The sequence below is a fragment of the Manihot esculenta genome, chromosome 7 (assembly GCF_001659605.2).
Source record: "Manihot esculenta cultivar AM560-2 chromosome 7, M.esculenta_v8, whole genome shotgun sequence".
NCBI lineage: Eukaryota > Viridiplantae > Streptophyta > Magnoliopsida > Malpighiales > Euphorbiaceae > Manihot > Manihot esculenta.
In genome coordinates, this window is record NC_035167.2 from 2,141,421 (window position 1) to 2,160,868 (window position 19,448).

The following is a 19,448-nucleotide window of genomic DNA, read 5'->3' on the forward strand; positions in this document are numbered from 1 at the left end:
AATCTTCTTGGGAACTGAAAATGGCATTTCCTCAGAAGTTTTTTAATAAGCCACACTATAATAGTCCACATATCATTTTATAACATGTTTTTTTTGAAAGAAAAGTATAAAAATAGATTACTATATTAAAACAAAAACAATAGAAAGGGGAGATATATCAAATTAAATCCTAAGTCTGACTTGAAATGAGCACCCATTGCTAATAAATGGATAATCACGCTTGAGATTAACTCCACGCTTCTTAGAAGAAGTCAAAATATCATTGAAACCATCGAGACAAACCCATGAGAGATAATTTGAGAAGCAAGAATTTTTAATAATTGCTAAGAAAAATGCTAACAAGACCGATTCGACTCAATATAAAACTAAGTAAGTCTCCAAGTACTAATAGAATCAACCTCAACTCTAGTATCAATATAGCATGTTGATAGTCTGTTGAAGAACTTATTAAATCAACTCTCTTAGCAGATTTTCATAACAAAGCAAGACCACTTTGTGGCCCATACAATCAACGAGTAAAATCCATCAAATTCGTTATTTCTTCAATTTTTTATTTAATAAATAAAATATTTCAATTAGAAAAATAAATAAAGACCTCTTAACCCTAACTATTTTTTGGAGAGCCTGAACTGAACGTGGATTGTCAAGCCCACGACAGTTTCAACTCAAATAACTCATTGTTCTTGGTAAACCCGCTTCCTCTTAGGATCCACTACCAGTTCCTTATTTCATTGACTTACCATCTAGGAGATAATCTGTTACCATAGGCACTGGGAAACTAATTCCTTGATTCGTGCCTACACCAACTCCACTATCAGTGAGATTAGGCAAATCCACATTCAAATTTGAATTTGCAACCTTCGTTAACCGGCTCAAATTACTAGCATCCACCAAGCCACCATCATTCACCACAGGACTAGCATGCAACCACCGTGCCCCGAAGTCACCTACCCCCTATGAATTGAAGCCTTTAGCTCAGGTCCAAACTTGCAAACAATTGCTTTAGTCTTGCAATTGAGCTATTCCAGGAAAAAAAAGCTACCACAAAAATAGCAAAAATTAGGCAACTTCCCATAATGGAATTTAACGATACCATTCCCTTGTCGAAGATGAGTATTAGCAACCAGAGGTGATCACACATCCTTAATAATGTGAATCCTCATGTAAGAGTTCCAACCCCTTGAAAAATTTTGAGCATCAGCCTTAACAAACTCCTCCAGAAAATCGTCAATACCCTTGAGCACCACATCAGACAGAAAACCTGAAGGCAAAACATGGACCTAGACCCATAACAAAACATGATTCAACGGCACTTCGAAGGACTACCATGAGAACCAAGACGATTGAGCAGTGGCAAATGATTAGAAAACGTGCATGGGCTCACATCCATGGCATCCTCAAGATCAACCTCATAAAAGAAATGAAAAATATAAATCCCTGCCACTTCTTCAAACACAGTGACTCCATGAGGAGGTTACCACAAAGCTGCAAGAGAGTTCTGCATGGCGTCAAAGTTAATAACTTTGGACGTAAGGAATTGTCCTACGAGACAAAGAGAGGGATCGACAGGATCATAACGAAGCAGCCCCTCAGCAAACGTTAAACCACCCTCCGCACCACCTTCCATAGTCAAACCAGCCATCTCTTCCATAATATTACCATCAGCCTCAGCTGCCACACTGAAAAAAAAAAAAAAAAAAAAAAGAGATAGAAAGGATTCAAAGGATTAAGAGACCTTGTCCACTCAACTTCCTTGACGTTTAATTTTTTAGCAAAAACACTATCATTTTATAACATGTAAATGAGGTATTATAGGTCATATATATTTTTATGAAAGTATAATTAATTTTATATACTTTAATGTTACAAACTCAAGTTTATGTACTTTACTGAAAATAATATAAGTTAATGTACTTTGATGAAATTTACCAAGCTAATTATAAAAAAAAAAAATTGTTTTAAATTTAGTTTGACTAAATTTGGGGCGAAGTAGTGGAAATGAGAACTGAAGTATGAGTATAATTTGGTGAGAGAGAAAGCTCAAAGTTAGGGAAGAGAGAAAGGACACAGTGAAGAGAAGAAGAAAGCGTGCATAGCTAGGGGTTTCTTCTCATAAATCGAATGAAGGGTTTCATTTTTCTTTTTATGGTTTTGTTTTTTTTTTATTTTTTATTTTTATTTTTTTTACCTTCGGAGATACGTATAACGTTCTTTCATTTTTGGATTCTCTCGCTATGAATAGCGATCATAGCTTATTTTGTTTTTTCTTTTTTTTTGTCTTTTCTTTTTTGAAATAACAAGAAAACTTTATTAATTTAAAGAGAACAAAGAAATAATATGAGGAGGAGGGATATCAATCCAAACTCCTTGACCTGACTCAGAATGAGCCGATATTGCTAGAACATGAGCGACATCATTCGCAGATCTATGAACAAAAACACACTTTACTTCCTCATAACTAGATAGAATCAGTTTATAATCTTGAACCAAAAGGCTAAAAGAAGATAAATCATCTAACAAAACACAATTAACTGACATCACAAGTACCTGAGCATCCAATTCGAAAAGAACTCGATCTCATCCACACTCTTTTCTTAGTTTTACAGGTCCGGACTATCATTTTTATGAAAAATGACTATTTTGTCATATGAGAATTAGTAACTCACTTTTCACCGTCAAGGAACTTATTATTGTTGTGATACTGATATATTGAGACTACCTCACTACATCTGAGGGATCACACTCTTGTAAATTGATGTTGATCGATGATATCTCCTTCTTGTACATTCTGATTCTGTTATGAGCTGTTAATGAAAGACTATTTAGATTCTGTCAGAAATTTTAATTAATATTGTCTGGTTAAGATAAAATAATAGTAAAGATAGATTAGAAGACTAAAAGTCTTATTGAAATTTCTCAAAAATTGAAAAGAGAGTTTTTAATAATTAATAGAAACTATTTATAATAGAAACAAAATCCTAATAAGTAAAATTATAAAAACATCTAAAATATCTAGAAAAAATAATTAAAATATAAAATTAATTTCTAAATGATAGAATTTTTATATCAGATTTTATGACAGGATGTAACTCTCGTCACACTTTTAAAAGTCGTGCATTTCGAAATTCTCTTTCTGAAAAGTTATCATAGGTTTATTGAACGTCGATAGTAAAAATTAAGTTCGGTCCAAATTTTTCATAAAATTTAAAACTAATTGCTTCATATAAGCCGGAATTCAATTCGTATTAATTTTTAAAATTTGAAATTTGGCATGCATATTATTTCTTATGCTCTTCATTGTCGGTGTTGGCTTTTCATTATTCTTTCATATTGTTGCTGCTTTGTTACGATTGGCGATGGTATGGTGGGTTTTTTTTTTCTCAATGACAGTGACGATGAGTGCTATTCGTCCATGTGATGCATTGATTTCATGTGATGCATTGATTTCTGTAAATAACTTAAGACTTCGAGTTATAAGTTTTAGGTTAAACTCTAGTTGGTTTACTGTGTTTACTTTAGTTTTGGTTGATTTTTCAATTTTCTTGGACGGAATGTTGATTTTTAATTCCCTATGTATTTGTCTCTTTATGACCTTGAAACATACGATCTTATCTTTGCATTGTTAAAAAAAACAAATAGTTTGACTATGAAGACTTCTAATCAAAGGCATATACAGCAGCGCAGTCAACCCCAGTCAAACATGGCCGCCGGGGTCCCACTCCATTCATGCACGTTTTTTATGCTGATTCAATTTTAGATACGTATTATTTACATTTGTTTATTTTAGAAAAATATTTATTTATATTAATTTAATATTTTTAATTTTTAAATACCTTTTAAATCGTAATAATTTTATCTACTTTTTTATACATATTTAAAAAATAATTTTTAAATAACTTTTAATTGTATTAATTTTAAAAATATTTTAGATATTCATTTAAAAAATAATAATTAATAAAAATTATTTTAAAAATTAATTAAATTAATTAAAATTATAACAATCAATTTATATGTTATTATATATAAAAAAAAATTCATGAATTATGATTGCAAAAATTCATGAATCTTGAACCAATAAATATAAATAATTAAATTACAATTAAATAATTAAGGGATTGCCTATAATTTAGTTATATTTTATTTCTATATTTTTAGATTTATTTTATCATTAATTAATAATAACTAATGAAAAAATAATTTTTTTAATCTTAGTAGGTTTAGGATTATGTTATTATCACTAATCATCAATTAGTATGAAATTTTAATTTTTCTAATTTTTAACTAAACATCTATATAAATCTATATGTGTAGTAAAAATGGTTCCAAAATAATTCTATAATATAAAATTAAGCTTTAGAAATAAAGCTCAATAATGTATACATAGAAAAGTGAAATAGTTTACTGATGTGGCCGAAAGAGAGATGTAAAAAAAAAAGAAAGTGAGGTGGTTATTATTTATGATAGTCACTCTGACACTCAAATCAATAAACTGAAAAATAAGGCGAGTATAAGAAATTATTTAGAATTTAAAATAGTTGTATAAGAATTGCATATAATTTAAGAGTAATTGTATAAGAATTGCATATAAATACATTATTATAAAAAAATATCCATGTGTTGCACGCTACACATTTAGTCCATGAGATAATAATTAAACCTTTTTATTTTAATTATTGAGGAATAGAAAAATCAAACTTAATAGTCTCTTCATGTTCAACATATATAATCACCATTATTTATTTATATATATATATATATAAAGAAATTTAACCGGTTATTAATTTTTTTATACTATTAATTTTGATCGAACTCGAAGGCGATATTTTTCAACCCTAAAAATATATGACTCTAATATTAATAAAATAAAGTCTGTTCATTATATATGGTTTTTTTTAAAAAAATTGAATGATTTATGTATAATATATATGTAAATGATATGTGATGCTCTGAGAGTCAGAAGAAGATAAGGTTTTCGTATGTGTGAGTGAGTTTAGGAAGAATAGTTCATGCCTTCCTTTTTATCCTTTTTTTCTTTTTCCTCTAGTGACGTATAACCACCACCCTATTATAGTACCACCTGTCACTATCATATAGGATCGTACGTACAGACGTACCCCTTTTTCTTTATAGTCAGGTGACTATTTAATTTTTCTCTGGCGCTCGTACTGATAGGGTCATAGTATAGCTGGGTCTTTTTCTGCACTGACCCATCACGTCAGGTGAGCTGGGTCCTCTTTGATGAGACCGGGCTTCGATCAACTTGGCCTATTCGGATGGGATCTGAGTTGTGCGCTAATAGTTCAACTTGCGTAGTGAACTCTGATGGATTTTGGATCTGACTTTCCTATAAAGACTAGATTACGATGAGTGCCAAAAACTCAGCAGTTATGAATATGCCAATAGTGATACTTTTCACTTGAAAAAAACAAACACATATGTTAAAGTATGTGATAAATTGAGTGATTAAATATGGTTGTAACATCACATATCAACATTGGAATTGTATAGAAAAGAGGAGAGAGAAAATAGATGGTGGGTAAGAAGGCAGCCATACTATATATGGTCCTTTCCCAACCCCACCACCATGTCTATTTTTAGATTTTTTATCATCTCTTAATTAATCAATACATCAATGAGAGGTAAGATGAATGATTTAATATTTTTATTCTTTAATTGAAGTTAAGAGTTAATGATCACTTATCGAAAACGGTTTATTCTTAATAAGCCGATCCGATATAAATATATTTTAGTTTCAGTTCAATTAAGTAAGAATATATATTATTATAATTAAAAAAAAAATTGAGATTTTCATTCTCTGAAAATGAAATGACCCCAATTCCATTTCTAGTAGGGCATTGTTATACATCTTTCTCTAGTTGAAAGGACCACTCCCTCCCGTAATACCCTTCCCTTTCTTCTTCCTTTGGCTTTGGATCTTGCCTGCCAATATCTCTGTCTTGCTAAGAACATGGCAAAGAGTTGTTTGGTTTTAAAGAATGAAAGTGAGATTAGTATCTAGTAATGTTTTTCAGCTATCCTCTAACATGAATAGCAGGCGGAAAAATAACTATTGAGAAACAAAAACTACTTATTATGATGAAGAAGATGATACATCACTTTTTCTTTTTAGTTTATCCAAGTTATTAGTTAGTCTTTCCGTGAATTTTACTATTAAGTATTTTACTATTTTAGTCTCTATAATTTTAAAAAAAATTATTAATTGGTCCTTCAAATTTTTAAAAAAATTATTAATTACTTCATCCGTATTAAGAGCATTTTAAACTTTTTTTACAATATTTAACGGATAAAACTAATAGAAACTTTAATTAGTATACTTTTAAAATATCAGAAATATTTTAACGTATTTTTTAAAATCGAAAAACCAATTAATGAATTTTTTCATACTATAAGAACTAAATAATAATTTTTTTTAATGTTTACGTTAGACATGACTTGAGTATGACTTAAGTTTAATAAATAGTAAGACGCGATATAAATTTTAGGTGTTTTATATCGATTCAAATGTTAAAATTAAGAATATACCTTATAAATAACTTTTTTTTTTGAATCAACCTTATAAATAACTTTTGACTATGGCTTTTAGGATGTTTATAATCATCAAAAGATTTTTTTTTTCAATAGTTATTGTGCTTAGCATTGGAATTATATAGAAAGTTTTTTTTTTTCAATATAAACATTTTTTCAATAATTATTGTGCTTAGTGTTGGAATTATCAATACAAACATTTCATTTTCCAATATTGGAGTTATATGGAAAAGTGGTAAGAGATAGAGAAAAGAATAGTTGAGGGGGTGAGAAGACAGCCATATTATATATGGTCCTTTCCTCCCACCCCACCCCACCACCACCACCATGTCTATTTCCAGATCTTATCACTTCTCAATCAATGCTGAGATTTTCCATTCCCATGAAATGAAATTGGGTAGGTCACTGTTCTTCATCTCTCTCTAGCTAAAACGACCACCTCCTCCAATAATCTACCCTCCCAAAAGGCCTTACCTTTCCTTTACTCTTTCTTTGATCCTTGCCTTTCAAAGATTGATCTCTGTCTATCTGTCTGTCTTTCTTGCCAAGAACATAGCTAGAGTTGCTGGTTTCCGAGAATGGAAATGAAGAGCAGCTGGGAAAACCACCATGAAGAGAAGAAACAAAGTAATCATTATGAAGAAGATGACACATCTCTTTCTCTTTCTAGCTTGTCCAAGATTATTCTTCCACCATTGGGTGTCTCTAGCTATAACCACAATCCTATAGAGACTAAAGGCTGGATCATATCTCCTATGAACTCAAAATACAGGTATTTACCATTTTTCTAGCCACAGGATTTTAATCCGTCACTACAAGTCTTAGTTCATGTGAACTTGAAAATTGTGGTTTTCCGGCGAGGGATTGAATTTATGGAAGCATTCTGTATTAGAAGTTTGCAAAGTAGATTAGGCTTTATTTGCTTTACTGCAAATATTTTTAAAGAAAATAGTTTTTGTTTAAAAATTAATTAATATATAAAATAAAAACTATCCACTTATTTTCTGTGGGTCTTAATAATATTATAATTATTACATTTTGGTCCATATGATGTGACATAGATTTAATTTTATTTAAATAAATTAGTTAGAGGTTATTAGAAATTAGTTTTATATTAAATTTAATTTGTTTAAATTATTAAAATTTTAAAATAATTAAATAATTTCTGCAATTTACTTTTTAACAGCATGGAAATTAATGATTTTTCACTATTTTTCCTTTTCAGTGCAACCAATTTTAATTTTCTTGATATGAAAGGATTAATCAATAAAAATTTTAAAAAATTAATTAAAGAATTAATTAATAAATTTTTTAAAATTATAAAAATTAATTAATAAATATATAACAGTTTAAATTAATAAAAAATTTAACTAATAATTCTTTAAAAATTTTAAAAATATTTTAATTTATTTTTTAAGACTGATAAGCTAATTAATAAAAATTTTTATATTATAAGAATTAAATAATAATTTTTCCTTAGAAAATCAGTCAAACTTTGCACTGTATGACTTGCTCACCTACCTCATCTATTTCAAGAAATGCACCTAAAACGTTTTAAATTGTTAAGAAAAAACACTGGAATTTTCTATATTTCAATAATATTGATAATAATATAATTGCAAAGTATAATTTATTTAAAATTTATTAAAATAAATTATGAAAGATATATTTTATAGATTTTATGTTTTATTTGAATAAAAAAATTGAAATAATAATAATAATTACAGGTGTTGGGAGACATACATGGTGGTTCTGGTGGCGTACTCGGCATGGGTATCCCCGTTTGAGGTGGCATTTCTGAAATCAAATCCAAACAAAGGGCTATACGTAGCAGACAGCGTTGTTGATCTATTTTTCGCCATTGATATTGTCTTAACTTTCTTTGTCGCTTATATTGATTCCACTACCCACCTTATGGTTCGTGACCGACGCAAGATTTCAATCAGGTTACCCTTTTAACGTTTTCACTTGTGTCTTTCTTTTTTCTCACGTGTAATTAATTCATACTAACATTCATAAGTTTAATAATATGATCAGTGTGTCTAAATAAGTTTAAAAGATATTATATTTTATTTTTTTATCTCTAATTTTTAATATTTAAATATATTTATATAAATTCTATAAAAAAAAAATTAGACTAATTGGTGGGATGGCATATGTAGGTACCTATCAACATGGTTCTCGATGGATGTGGCATCCACAATCCCATTTGAGGCATTGGGCTACTTGTTCACCGGCAAACGTAAAATGGGTCTCTCTTACTCCCTCTTGGGAATGCTCAGGTTTTGGCGTCTCAGAAGAGTTAAGCAGCTCTTCACTAGGTATCCTCTCACTCATAATTAACTTAAAATTTTGAAAAAATAACAAAAAATACACGTGATAAAATTGTTTAATTACGTAATTTAATTTTATATCAAAATAATATCTTGTGATATAAATTCTACATTCGTATAAAATTTAGAAGTTATCATTCTTTATAAATGACACAATATCATAAAATACTATTTACACATAAAATTAAATCACATACTTGAATTAAATTATAAATATTAAAGTGAAAAATCGATAAAATTATAAGATATTTTTTTATATATATTTTTTAAAATTTTTAGAATAACATTTGATATCTAAAAAAGGAAAAAAATTCTAGTATTTGAGCTTAACTTCTCTATTTGTTTCATCTATTTCTTCGTTTTTTGCAGGCTGGAGAAGGATATAAGATTTAGCTATTTTTGGGTTCGATGTACTAGGTTACTATTTGTGAGTTAATCTTTAGTTTCCTCCCGTATAATGTTTCTATATCTTTGTTTCTATATCTTTCTAATTAGGATCGTAACAGGATTTTTTTAGTATTTGATCTGACCAGATTTTATTAATATTAGTTCGAATAATTCAATTATAATATATAATTGAATTGGAAACGAGTTTAAATTTAAAATTTAATATTTATAATGAGTTAGATTCAGATTTCATATATTGATGCTGTTGTTATCTAATCACTTTTATATAAAATTATTAATTTTACATTAATGTTTATACTGTTTTTATATATTTTTATTCAAAAATTAAAATTAACATTTTATTTTAGAAATATTAATTTTTTAAAATGAAATTATTAATGAAAATATATTTTTATATAAGTTATTAATTAAAATATATAAAATTAAATAGATTTTAATATTATTCTGATAGTAATAACTGAATTTAAGACTAGTTAGATAGTTTAAAATTAATTTTAATTAAATTTAATATAAATTTAGATATTAATATTAATCAAAATCTTACCCGTTACATCCATATTCATAATTAGGATAGATAATCATATTGATTATATAGTTAAACCTAGCTTTATCAAGTGTGCAGGTGACGCTGCTTCTAGTGCATTGTGCTGGGTGCCTGTGCTACTTGCTCGCTGATAGATACCCACATCAAGGAAGGACATGGCTAGGATCTGTGAACCCAAATTTCAGAGAAACAAGCCTTCGGAATAGATATATTTCAGCTTTGTATTGGTCTGTAACCACCATGACCACCGTTGGTTATGGTGACCTCCATGCTGTGAACACTGGGGAAATGATCTTCATCATCTTCTACATGCTCTTCAACCTTGGCCTCACTGCTTATTTGATTGGTAACATGACTAATCTAGTCGTCGAAGGAACTCGCCGGACGATGGAATTTGTAAGTAATAGTTCATTTTTACGTCGCTTTGCTAGAGGATGTGAAAATGGGGATGGTGTTTGATGGAATTGTTGGCCACTGTTGCAGAGGAATAGCATTGAAGCAGCATCAAATTTTGTGTGCAGAAATCGCTTGCCTCCAAGATTGAAAGAGCAGATTTTGGCTTATATGTGTCTGAGATTTAAGGCTGAGTCCTTGAACCAGAATCATTTGATTGAACAATTGCCAAAATCCATCTGCAAATGTATCTGCCAGCATTTGTTTTTGCCAATTGCGGAGAAGGTCTATCTTTTCAAGGGTGTGTCAAGGGAAATTCTCTTGCTCCTGGTGAGGACCTATAATCTTCTTTTTATCATATTCATATTCTGTCGAAACAAATGCATAATACTAAGAACGCACAAGCTAGACTGAAAGCAGAATGCAATGGCATGAACTAGGTAGCAGAGATGAAAGCCGAGTACATTCCACCAAGAGAAGATGTCATTATGCAGAATGAAGCACCAGATGATGTTTATATAATTGTATCTGGAGAGGTAGAAATCATTGATTCTGCCCTGGAAAAAGAGAGAATATTTGGGATTCTACAATCTGGAGACATGTTCGGAGAAGTTGGTGCACTTTGTTGCAAGCCTCAAAGCTTCACATTTCGAACCAAGACGCTTTCGCAACTCCTGAAGCTCAAAACCAGTGCTCTGATAGAAACCATGCAGATCAAACAAGAAGATTATGTAGCTATAATTAAAAACTTCCTTCAGGTCTGTTTGTGTAGTAAATTTAAAAGTCAATTACAGAATTTCCTCTTCTCAAGTTTTTGAACCTTGAGAGATTGTTCAAGGTTTGATTTAGTATGTTGCGTTGCAGCATCACAAGAAGCTCAAGGATTTCAAGATTGGAGAGTTTATTGCAGAGGGTGGAGAAGAAGATGGTGATCCAAACATGGCTTTCAACTTGCTGACAGCAGCTAGTGCAGGAAATGCTGCTTTTCTTGAAGAACTTCTGAGGGCAAAATTGGATCCTGATATTGGTGACTCTAAGGGAAGAACCCCATTGGTATTCCCTATATATCTACCATATTCAAATTCAATTTTCTTGCTTTTCCTGCACAAGAATTGGTTTATTAACAGATTGTGTGATGCACCAGCACTTTGCAGCCTCTAAAGGACATGAGGACTGTGCCCTGGCACTCCTCAGACATGGATGCAATATACACTTGAAAGGTAAGTAACACACAATTCACTATTGCCCTTAATGTAAGAAAATACTTACTTAAATCTGTTCCACATAAACCAATATTGAAAATGTATGAAATTTCATATAAATTCCACCGTACATTTATACAACGGATCCATATAGACCCAATCTATGGATTTTCACCTCTACCTTAAACCCTTATTGTAATAGCCTAATTGAATTTTCATAATCACAGATGTTAATGGAAACACTGCTTTGTGGGAGGCGTTATCATCAAAGCACCAATCTGTATTTAGAATTCTCTATCACTTTGCTAATGTCTCTGACCCTCATACTGCTGGAGATCTTTTATGCACTGCTGCAAAACGCAACGATCTGACGATGATGAACTCACTCTTGAAGCATGGGCTGAATGTCGACTCAAAGGATCGACAAGGAAAAACAGCAGTACAAATAGCTATGGCACAGAATTATATAGACATGGTAGATTTGCTAGTAATGAATGGTGCAGATGTTTCTGCAGCAAACTCGAGCGAGTTTTGTTCAACAACTTTGAATAAAATGCTGCAAAGGAGAGAGTCTGGACACAGGATTACAATGCCAGACACTGTAACTAGTGATGAAGTGATTTTAAAGATGGATCAAGAAGAGAAACAATGCAAATCATCAGAAAAATCCAATGAATTGAAATACACGAGGGTGAGCATATATAGAGGCCATCCTCTGGTTAGGAAAGAGACTTGTTGCAGGCAAGCTGGGAGATTGATCAGATTGCCAAATTCAATGGAGGAGCTCAAGAGCATTGCAGGTTATATTTCTGCTTTGAATATCAAAATAAATTATACAAGGAAACTTATTGTGCAGCAAATTTACTTTCTTTGAAAATGACGTTTTTGACAGGTGAAAAGTTTAGATTTGATGCAAGAAATGCCATGGTAACAGATGAAGAAGGATCAGAAATTGACTCAATTGAAGTGATTAGAGATAATGACAAGCTTTTCATAGTTGAAGATCCAACTCCCTTTATGTAACCAAAAGATTATTAGTGAATATTTTGATCAATCAAATGAATCTGATTGAAGCTTTTTGTAACTTCATATGGGAGAAGATATGAATATAGCTAGATCAGGCGTCACCAAGAATCACCTACAATCACGAGCAAAACTTGTAGAATAAATTTCTAACTCTAGCTAGGAATCCAACAAAAGAAACAAGAACACAGATTCCTATGCCTCCTTAACAGTGTCTCTTTTTTTTTTTTCAAAAAAGAGAGGAAAATGTTTTGAATGAGGTTGAACATCTCCTGTTTGCCTCTATAATGTCTTAAATTATATTAAAAAAAAATTAAATCATTCTATGTCATCATTAAAACTAAGGTTTTTTTCTCTCTCAAGAGTGGAAAAATCAACTACATAGTTCAGCATAGAAAAGGAGAACATGACATGCTCAGTTTGGCTAGGTTTCCCTATGCAATTCCACAAATGAAATTGGACATTTCCAATAATAAAATTCAAACAGAATCTCTGTAAATTCACAATGCAAAAGACAGATCAAAGGATTATCGACATTACATTATGTTCACTTTAACCAGGATGAAAAAATAATTGGGCTTTATTTCCAATATACCAAGAACATTTTTATATATATTCTATATAGGTTCTCAAAATATAAGGCTGTAATGAGAATCAATGAATCTTCGACTTGTCACCCATCTTTTAGAAGGTGGCTACAACTCTCCTGGAATAGAGGATACCAAGTTCAAAGTTCTCTTTCCCAATCTATCCAAATAAAACCTTCATCCACCATTTGACCAAAAATCCACAATGCGCCACTGAAAGATTAGAAAGGTTTAATACCAGAAAGATCCTTCCCTCATTCATGAACTGAGCAAAATTTCTATGTCAGGTTATTGGAAAGACCAGTGCGTAAAGGCATCTAACTTATTTACATTTGACATGGTCGCAAAAAGCAGAAGAGGCCAGGGATGCAGCAAAGTATGAATTAGAAAATTGCAAGCTTAAATCCCATTCACAGGTCAAAACCTGGCATTGCAAACTGAGTTGCAAAAGTTTCAACCCGATTCCGGAGCTCTAAAATATCCTTATTGCTCTGCAGACACTTTAGGGAAGCCTTTCCACGCTCACGCTGCATCATACTAGCAATCTGTGCAGCTCTTAGGAGAAAATCAGCAATTGTCTCGAAATCAGATTCTAGGCAACCTCTTGATGTCATAGCAGGAGTACCTGGAACAATTAATGCATAACTATTACATCAAGATTTACATTTTAGAGGAACAATATTCAAAAGATCACTTACCAATCCTCACTCCTCCAGGAGTAATAGTGCCATTGTCACCAAAAATAGCAATTTTATTTACACTGATGAGGCACAACTCACAGACCTTCTCATAAGTTTTCCCTGAAAAAACCAATAAATCAATATAAAAAACTAGGCTGCAACAAAATAAGTCCCACTAGAGTACATGCAGAAAGCATGCAGATGGTTGCAGAATGATAAGTAAGCTCGAAAGCAGATATTCATGTTGGAACAGAAAAGCTTCCCATATACAGAAGAACAAATACATAAACAAGTTATTGCCATGACAAATGAATCAGCATGCAGCATATAAGCAAGCAAAGTAAGACCTCCAGGCAGGGAGGCCAAGTCATGCCTATGAAGGAAATGTAGAAAGCTTGTATATCTAATCAAATTTACTCATATTATCTACAAGGAAATACTGCAAACCATATTTTATGCAACAAAATGTTGCCCAGGAGAGAAACAATATCTCCAGGGCCAACAAACAAGGATAACATCCAACAAAAAGACCCAAGTTGAAGAAAAGGCTGTCAAATATTGTCTAAATTATAGCCTTCTGATGCAGATCAACTGAGCAAAGGAAGAACAACGGGAAGAAAGGATTAACAGAAGTTGGCAATCAAAAGCAATAACTGGATTCAGACAAATTAAATTAAAACAAGGTCCTGAGAAAAGCCGAATAGAGAACTGTTCATGTATCCTGCTCAGCTAACTGGAATGGTTAAGTTGCGTGGTATCATGGTAACCAGAGGAAGGAGAGGGTGAGGAAGAAAGAGAGACAGACGTTGGTTGAAATTCAAGGGGTCAAGCCATTGCCAGAAAAATGGACATGGAATTGTGATTTTATCAGTTTAATCTCAATAAAAGATCCCATTAAATGATTTTGAGATTGAAAAAGAAACAAATTTGAACGAATAAAATCAAATCAGTACTTTCTTCTTCACAAAAGGAAAAAAGAGAAGGTATCATCTGATGCAGAGCAACAATAACAGCGCCACACCTGTTAGTCCCAAAGGCCTTAAATCCCAAAGTAACAAGTGGTTGTCTGTGCCTCCAGTTACTAGCCTGCATTTTCTTCTCAACAAAGCGCATGCTAAAGCCTGTGCATTCTTCTTCACCTGTTGCATGTACACCTTGTACTCAGGAGTAGCTACTTGTTTTAGGGCTATAGCAAGAGCAGCAATATGGTTATTATGTGGTCCGCCTTGCAGGGATGGATGGACAGCAAAGTTTATCTTTTCCTCAAAGTCATACTGATCACTATCATCTCCTTGACCTAAAAGCATTCCTCTTTTCCTTGGCTTCACACCCTTCCTATAAAAGATTATACCTCCCCTAGGACCTCGAAGACTTTTATGTGTTGTTGAGGTAACAATGTCACAGTAATCAAAAGGATTTACACATTCCTGGAAAAAAGCAATGTCAATAGGAGATAGCTTTGTTTTTCCCTTTAATCAACAGACAAGTCAATTGGATATATGCGGTAACCTCATATTTAAAATTTAACAAGCTTTGCAGTCTTTTATCGCAATAAGCTATCAAACAAAATGGTCTACTCATGCACCAGTGCAAACCAGAATATTAATATGCAGTCTGATAGAATAATTAAAACAAAACAAATTTCAGGTGAATATAAAAGACAGCGAAAATGAAGTGAGGAAAATATCATTCCGTGATCAAATAAAAAACCATATAACTCATAATACAATAAAACCTACTAATCTAAGCCAAGCTGCACAAGTACATTGCTCCAACATGCTAACGTGCAATCTGCTCAAATTTCAACTGATCCCATCCCTACTCCCTAAATCAGATTTTCCCGCTTAAAAGCAAGCGCCCTCTTCTCAAGTATATAAGAATATCTGGGGGTTCACCTCACACAGGAATAACTACATATGACTCCTAACACCCTCTGCATAGTACATTCATAAATGAACCTTGTCCATCCCTAAGAAACCACCCTCATAAAGAATTCCTTGACATACTTCAAAATGACTGCACGTTTATGCACCGATATTTTTGAATTTAGGACAATAGCTGCAATTACATTATCTATAAAAGGATTTTCATTTTGCAGATTAAGGATTGCAACACTTGCCTCAGAATTCTAATCTATTAAATGGCTCCAATTTTTCTAAGATGCATCTACCAACTCAAATTCCTCCCTGTCAACAAACCTTTTTCTTATCCACTGCTTGAAATATATAGGAATGGCAAAACAAAGAGCAAAGTGGCTGATTCCAAATAACCCAGTTGTGTTCCTTCATTTTATTGTCAAGATAAGATTCAACCCAAATCTTTGGGGTCATACACCCTGTTTGACGTTAAGAAGCACAGGAGTGTTCGGTCTAGCAGATTACAAAATAGATACTTGCATATGAATGCAAACAATCAAGGCTAAATTTTCTAAAAGAGCCACCAGGCCCCAAACTGATGTCAAAGAAGAAAAATATCACTAAACTAAAACAAGAGCAAGAGTAAATCCAATGCAAAGAAATAGAGTTATCCAAGTAGAGATCAAAAAGCAAAGAATAAGGTACTGTAGTTAGCACCTTAGCAGCAACAAGACCACTAATCTGAGCCATATCACACAGAAGTACAGCACCACACCTATCTGCAATCTGCCTAAACCTAGCATAATCCCACTCTCTTGGATACGAGCTCCCGCCACAAATAAGTATTTTTGGCCTAAAATCAAGTGCCCTCTCCTCCAGCTTATCAAAATCAATATACCCAGTTTGCGGATTCACCTTGTAAGGCAAACTCTCAAAGAAAATGGAGGCACACGACACTTTCCTCCCACTGGACATATAATAACCATGGCTGGTATTCCCTCCTGACGGATTATCCAACCCCATTATCCTATCTCCAGGCAACAACAAGCCTGTATAAACTGCAAAATTCGCAGAGGTGCACGAATATGGCTGCACGTTGACTCCCCAGTTCTCCGAATCCAAGCCAAAAGCATCCAAGGCTCGCTTCCAACAGAGGGTCTCTATTTCATCAATGTACTGATTCCCACAGAAGTATCGCGACCCAGGCATTCCTTCTGAGTACTTGTTCGTTAAATGACTTCCCAGAGCTTCCATTACTGCTCGACAAACAAAATTCTCTGAAGCTATCAATTCAATACCCTTATATTGCCTCTCTCTTTCCTTCTCCATCATATCAAATATCTCAGGATCCGACATGCAAATTGATTGGTTACCCCATGACTTCACCAACTTTTTCCGCTCTTCAAGGTCCAATTCACCGGATGTTGCTGCTCTTTTTGACGAATTTGATGATGATTCGCTGTCTCTTCGCCGCTTAAAGCACATTGAGTAACCTAAGATTCGAACTTCCTTCTCATCTTCTTCTTCTTCTTCTTCTTCAGTTTTACCGTCATTGTGGTTTTGCCCATCTATACGGCCGTTTTCATTACTACGGTGTTGATGATGATTCTCCACAAAGGGCTCCAGCAATTGAAGAGGAACAGATGAGACTGGAACAGAAGGGTCGCGGAAGCTGGAATCGAGCTGGAGAGAGATGGAATCGTCGGCGATTTGAGCACGGTGGGAGTTCATCGTACTTGATGCAAATCCTAGAGATAGGTCGGACTCCATAGCAGAACAAATAAGGTGAATTCTCTAGGGATTAAGGTTGGAAGCAACAGTAACAACAAAAGAAACAGCGACAAGAGGGCTTGGATAGCTTGCAATAGCAGTAGCGGAACATAGAAACTGAAGATGATTGCGCGTAAGCTTGCATAGAAACTGTAAACAACCAAGCCCTAGAAATGGGGCATTTTGCAGAGAGGAAAGAGAAGATGAAAAAAGGAAGGCAGAAATCTAGAGATAGAAACAAGATGACACTCTGGGAGTGGACCTCTTATTTGGTTACTGGGCCATGACTGATATGGGCTCAAAAACCAGAAATGAGAAAGGTCCAATTTCTACGAGCTTCAATGGCTCGAAAGCCTTGGCTCCAGAGAAGGGAAGAGCAAAAACCCCAGGAAAAAAAAAAAAAAATCTAGCTTTTTCTACTTGTTTCGCCGGACAGCCACAGACAGCGCCGTTACTTCGTGTTGAGCCATATTTAATGTGCCTTTTGTCTTTTGTTGATCATTGTAAGGGAAAGAGAAACCGAATTTGCTGTTCTTTTACAAGGTACCATATTGCACATCTTGAAGAGCATGTATTTGAAAAATTGACTCTGTGAAATGGTTTGGGTTTTAGTGCAGTGAATGAATTGACAATGAGTACGGAGACGCAGAAAAAACCCGGACCTCCTCAAATTGTCAGATTGGACAAGGCACTGAAATTGGTAAATTTTGCTTCTTTGCCTTCCCTTGTGAAAGATAATGGATAAAGGGGTTTTCTCTTTTCTTGTTTTTGATGCTTGATGTCACTGATATGCAAGGCTGAAGAATGGGTTAACAACATGACTAAAGGCACAGAGGAGGAAACAACAAATGTAGAACCAGAGGGGCGTCCTTCTAAGTTAGTATAGCATTTTTTCAGATTCCCACAATTTAGTTTGTTGTTGCTTTGAGTTGGATGATATTCATGTTTTGTTAGACTTGGACTTGGCGCCAAAGTTGTCCAACGATCCAATGTTGGACCGTTAAATGATCCAGTTGAAAGAAAATTACATGCCAAGTTGGAAGCCGAGAAAAGAAAAGCTGCTAAAAGTTTTGAAGAGTCTCTCCCATCTACAATAGAAGGAGGCAATGGCAATGGCATTGATCACGATGACAGCGATGGTGAATCAGAAAGCAGAACTAATGCATTTGCTAAGAAGAGAGCGGTTCCTCCGGCCCCAACTTCATCTTTACGGGTAAAGAAGAAACACAAGTAACTTGTAAGTTGTAACCTGATCACAATTCTTGTAGATTGATTTTAATTACTCAAGTTACCTTCTAAAATATTTATTTATTCTAAAATCCATTATTAGTTTTTTGAACATTTAAAATAATAATGCATTAGTTCTAAAATTAAAAAATATTAATTTAAAATAATTTATTATTTTATTCTCAAATTATATAATATTTTTATTAATTATATAACAATTAAAAAAATAAAATTTTTTCAATAATTATATTATATTACGTGGTGTCAGACTGTTTAATAGGCTATTTCAAATACAAATAGGGTTAAATTATCAATTATCCCAAAAAAAAAATAGTGCTACTTTGTGCGGTGCTATAAATAGTATACTACGCGTACATGTTATGTACTGCGGGCCCACATCGTTGCTTGTGCCAACACCTGCGCTTTTCAAAGTGAAGGGCCCAGTGGGCCTCCCAGAGCAGCTATATGGTAATCGTGACACGTACAAACTCACACGTGGTTTTCGTGGCTACAGGTCGTTTGTCCTCGGAGAAAACATTCCACTACATCCCACACCACATAATCTTGGTGATCATCCATTGCGCCAAATTTCTGACATATGGCCGTTGTGGACGGTTCTAGGAGTGCCCTTTAAGTCCGGTGCTGAATGGATTGATGGACAGGTGAGTGTCGGAGAGCGCGAGTAATTCTTTCTTGTACTCTCGAGAATGCGGGATAAAGCTTCTACAACTTTGTCTGTAATAAGACGCCTCCAAGGTGACGTGGCTTATTCTGGTGAAAGGACGTGTAGTCGTCACGCTGAAGCGTCGCTTCTTTTTATTTGGCAACCTCCGAAAATTATTAAGGAAATATTAAACAATTGACAGAAATGACCATATT

General features: G+C 33.3%; 3 protein-coding genes across 3 annotated transcripts; 2 read left to right on the top strand and 1 right to left on the bottom strand.

Annotated features, from left to right (window-relative positions):
• Positions 1–6,835: 6,835 nt before the first annotated feature.
• Positions 6,836–12,515, top strand: LOC110619492 (potassium channel AKT2/3). The gene is made up of 11 exons (XM_021762993.2): positions 6,836–7,318; positions 8,274–8,492; positions 8,709–8,867; positions 9,249–9,306; positions 9,910–10,227; positions 10,315–10,554; positions 10,665–10,982; positions 11,089–11,277; positions 11,369–11,444; positions 11,654–12,226; positions 12,319–12,515. Exons 1-11 carry the CDS (start codon positions 7,125–7,127, stop codon positions 12,447–12,449), a joined length of 2,475 nt encoding a protein of 824 aa, XP_021618685.1. The 5' UTR covers positions 6,836–7,124; the 3' UTR covers positions 12,450–12,515.
• Positions 12,516–12,922: 407 nt separating this feature from the next.
• Positions 12,923–17,564, bottom strand: LOC110619493 (serine hydroxymethyltransferase 7). Its single transcript, XM_021762994.2, has 4 exons — positions 16,290–17,564; positions 14,738–15,143; positions 13,735–13,836; positions 12,923–13,661 (listed from the first exon to the last, which is right to left on the bottom strand). The coding sequence occupies exons 1-4, from the start codon at positions 17,340–17,342 to the stop codon at positions 13,447–13,449; spliced, it is 1,776 nt and encodes a 591-aa protein (XP_021618686.1). The 5' UTR covers positions 17,343–17,564; the 3' UTR covers positions 12,923–13,446.
• An 11-nt stretch (positions 17,565–17,575) lies between these two features.
• LOC110619494 lies at positions 17,576–19,448 on the top strand. The gene is made up of 5 exons (XM_021762995.2): positions 17,576–17,885; positions 17,955–18,042; positions 18,139–18,218; positions 18,297–18,579; positions 19,084–19,448. The coding sequence occupies exons 1-4, from the start codon at positions 17,626–17,628 to the stop codon at positions 18,574–18,576; spliced, it is 708 nt and encodes a 235-aa protein (XP_021618687.1). The 5' UTR covers positions 17,576–17,625; the 3' UTR covers positions 18,577–18,579; positions 19,084–19,448.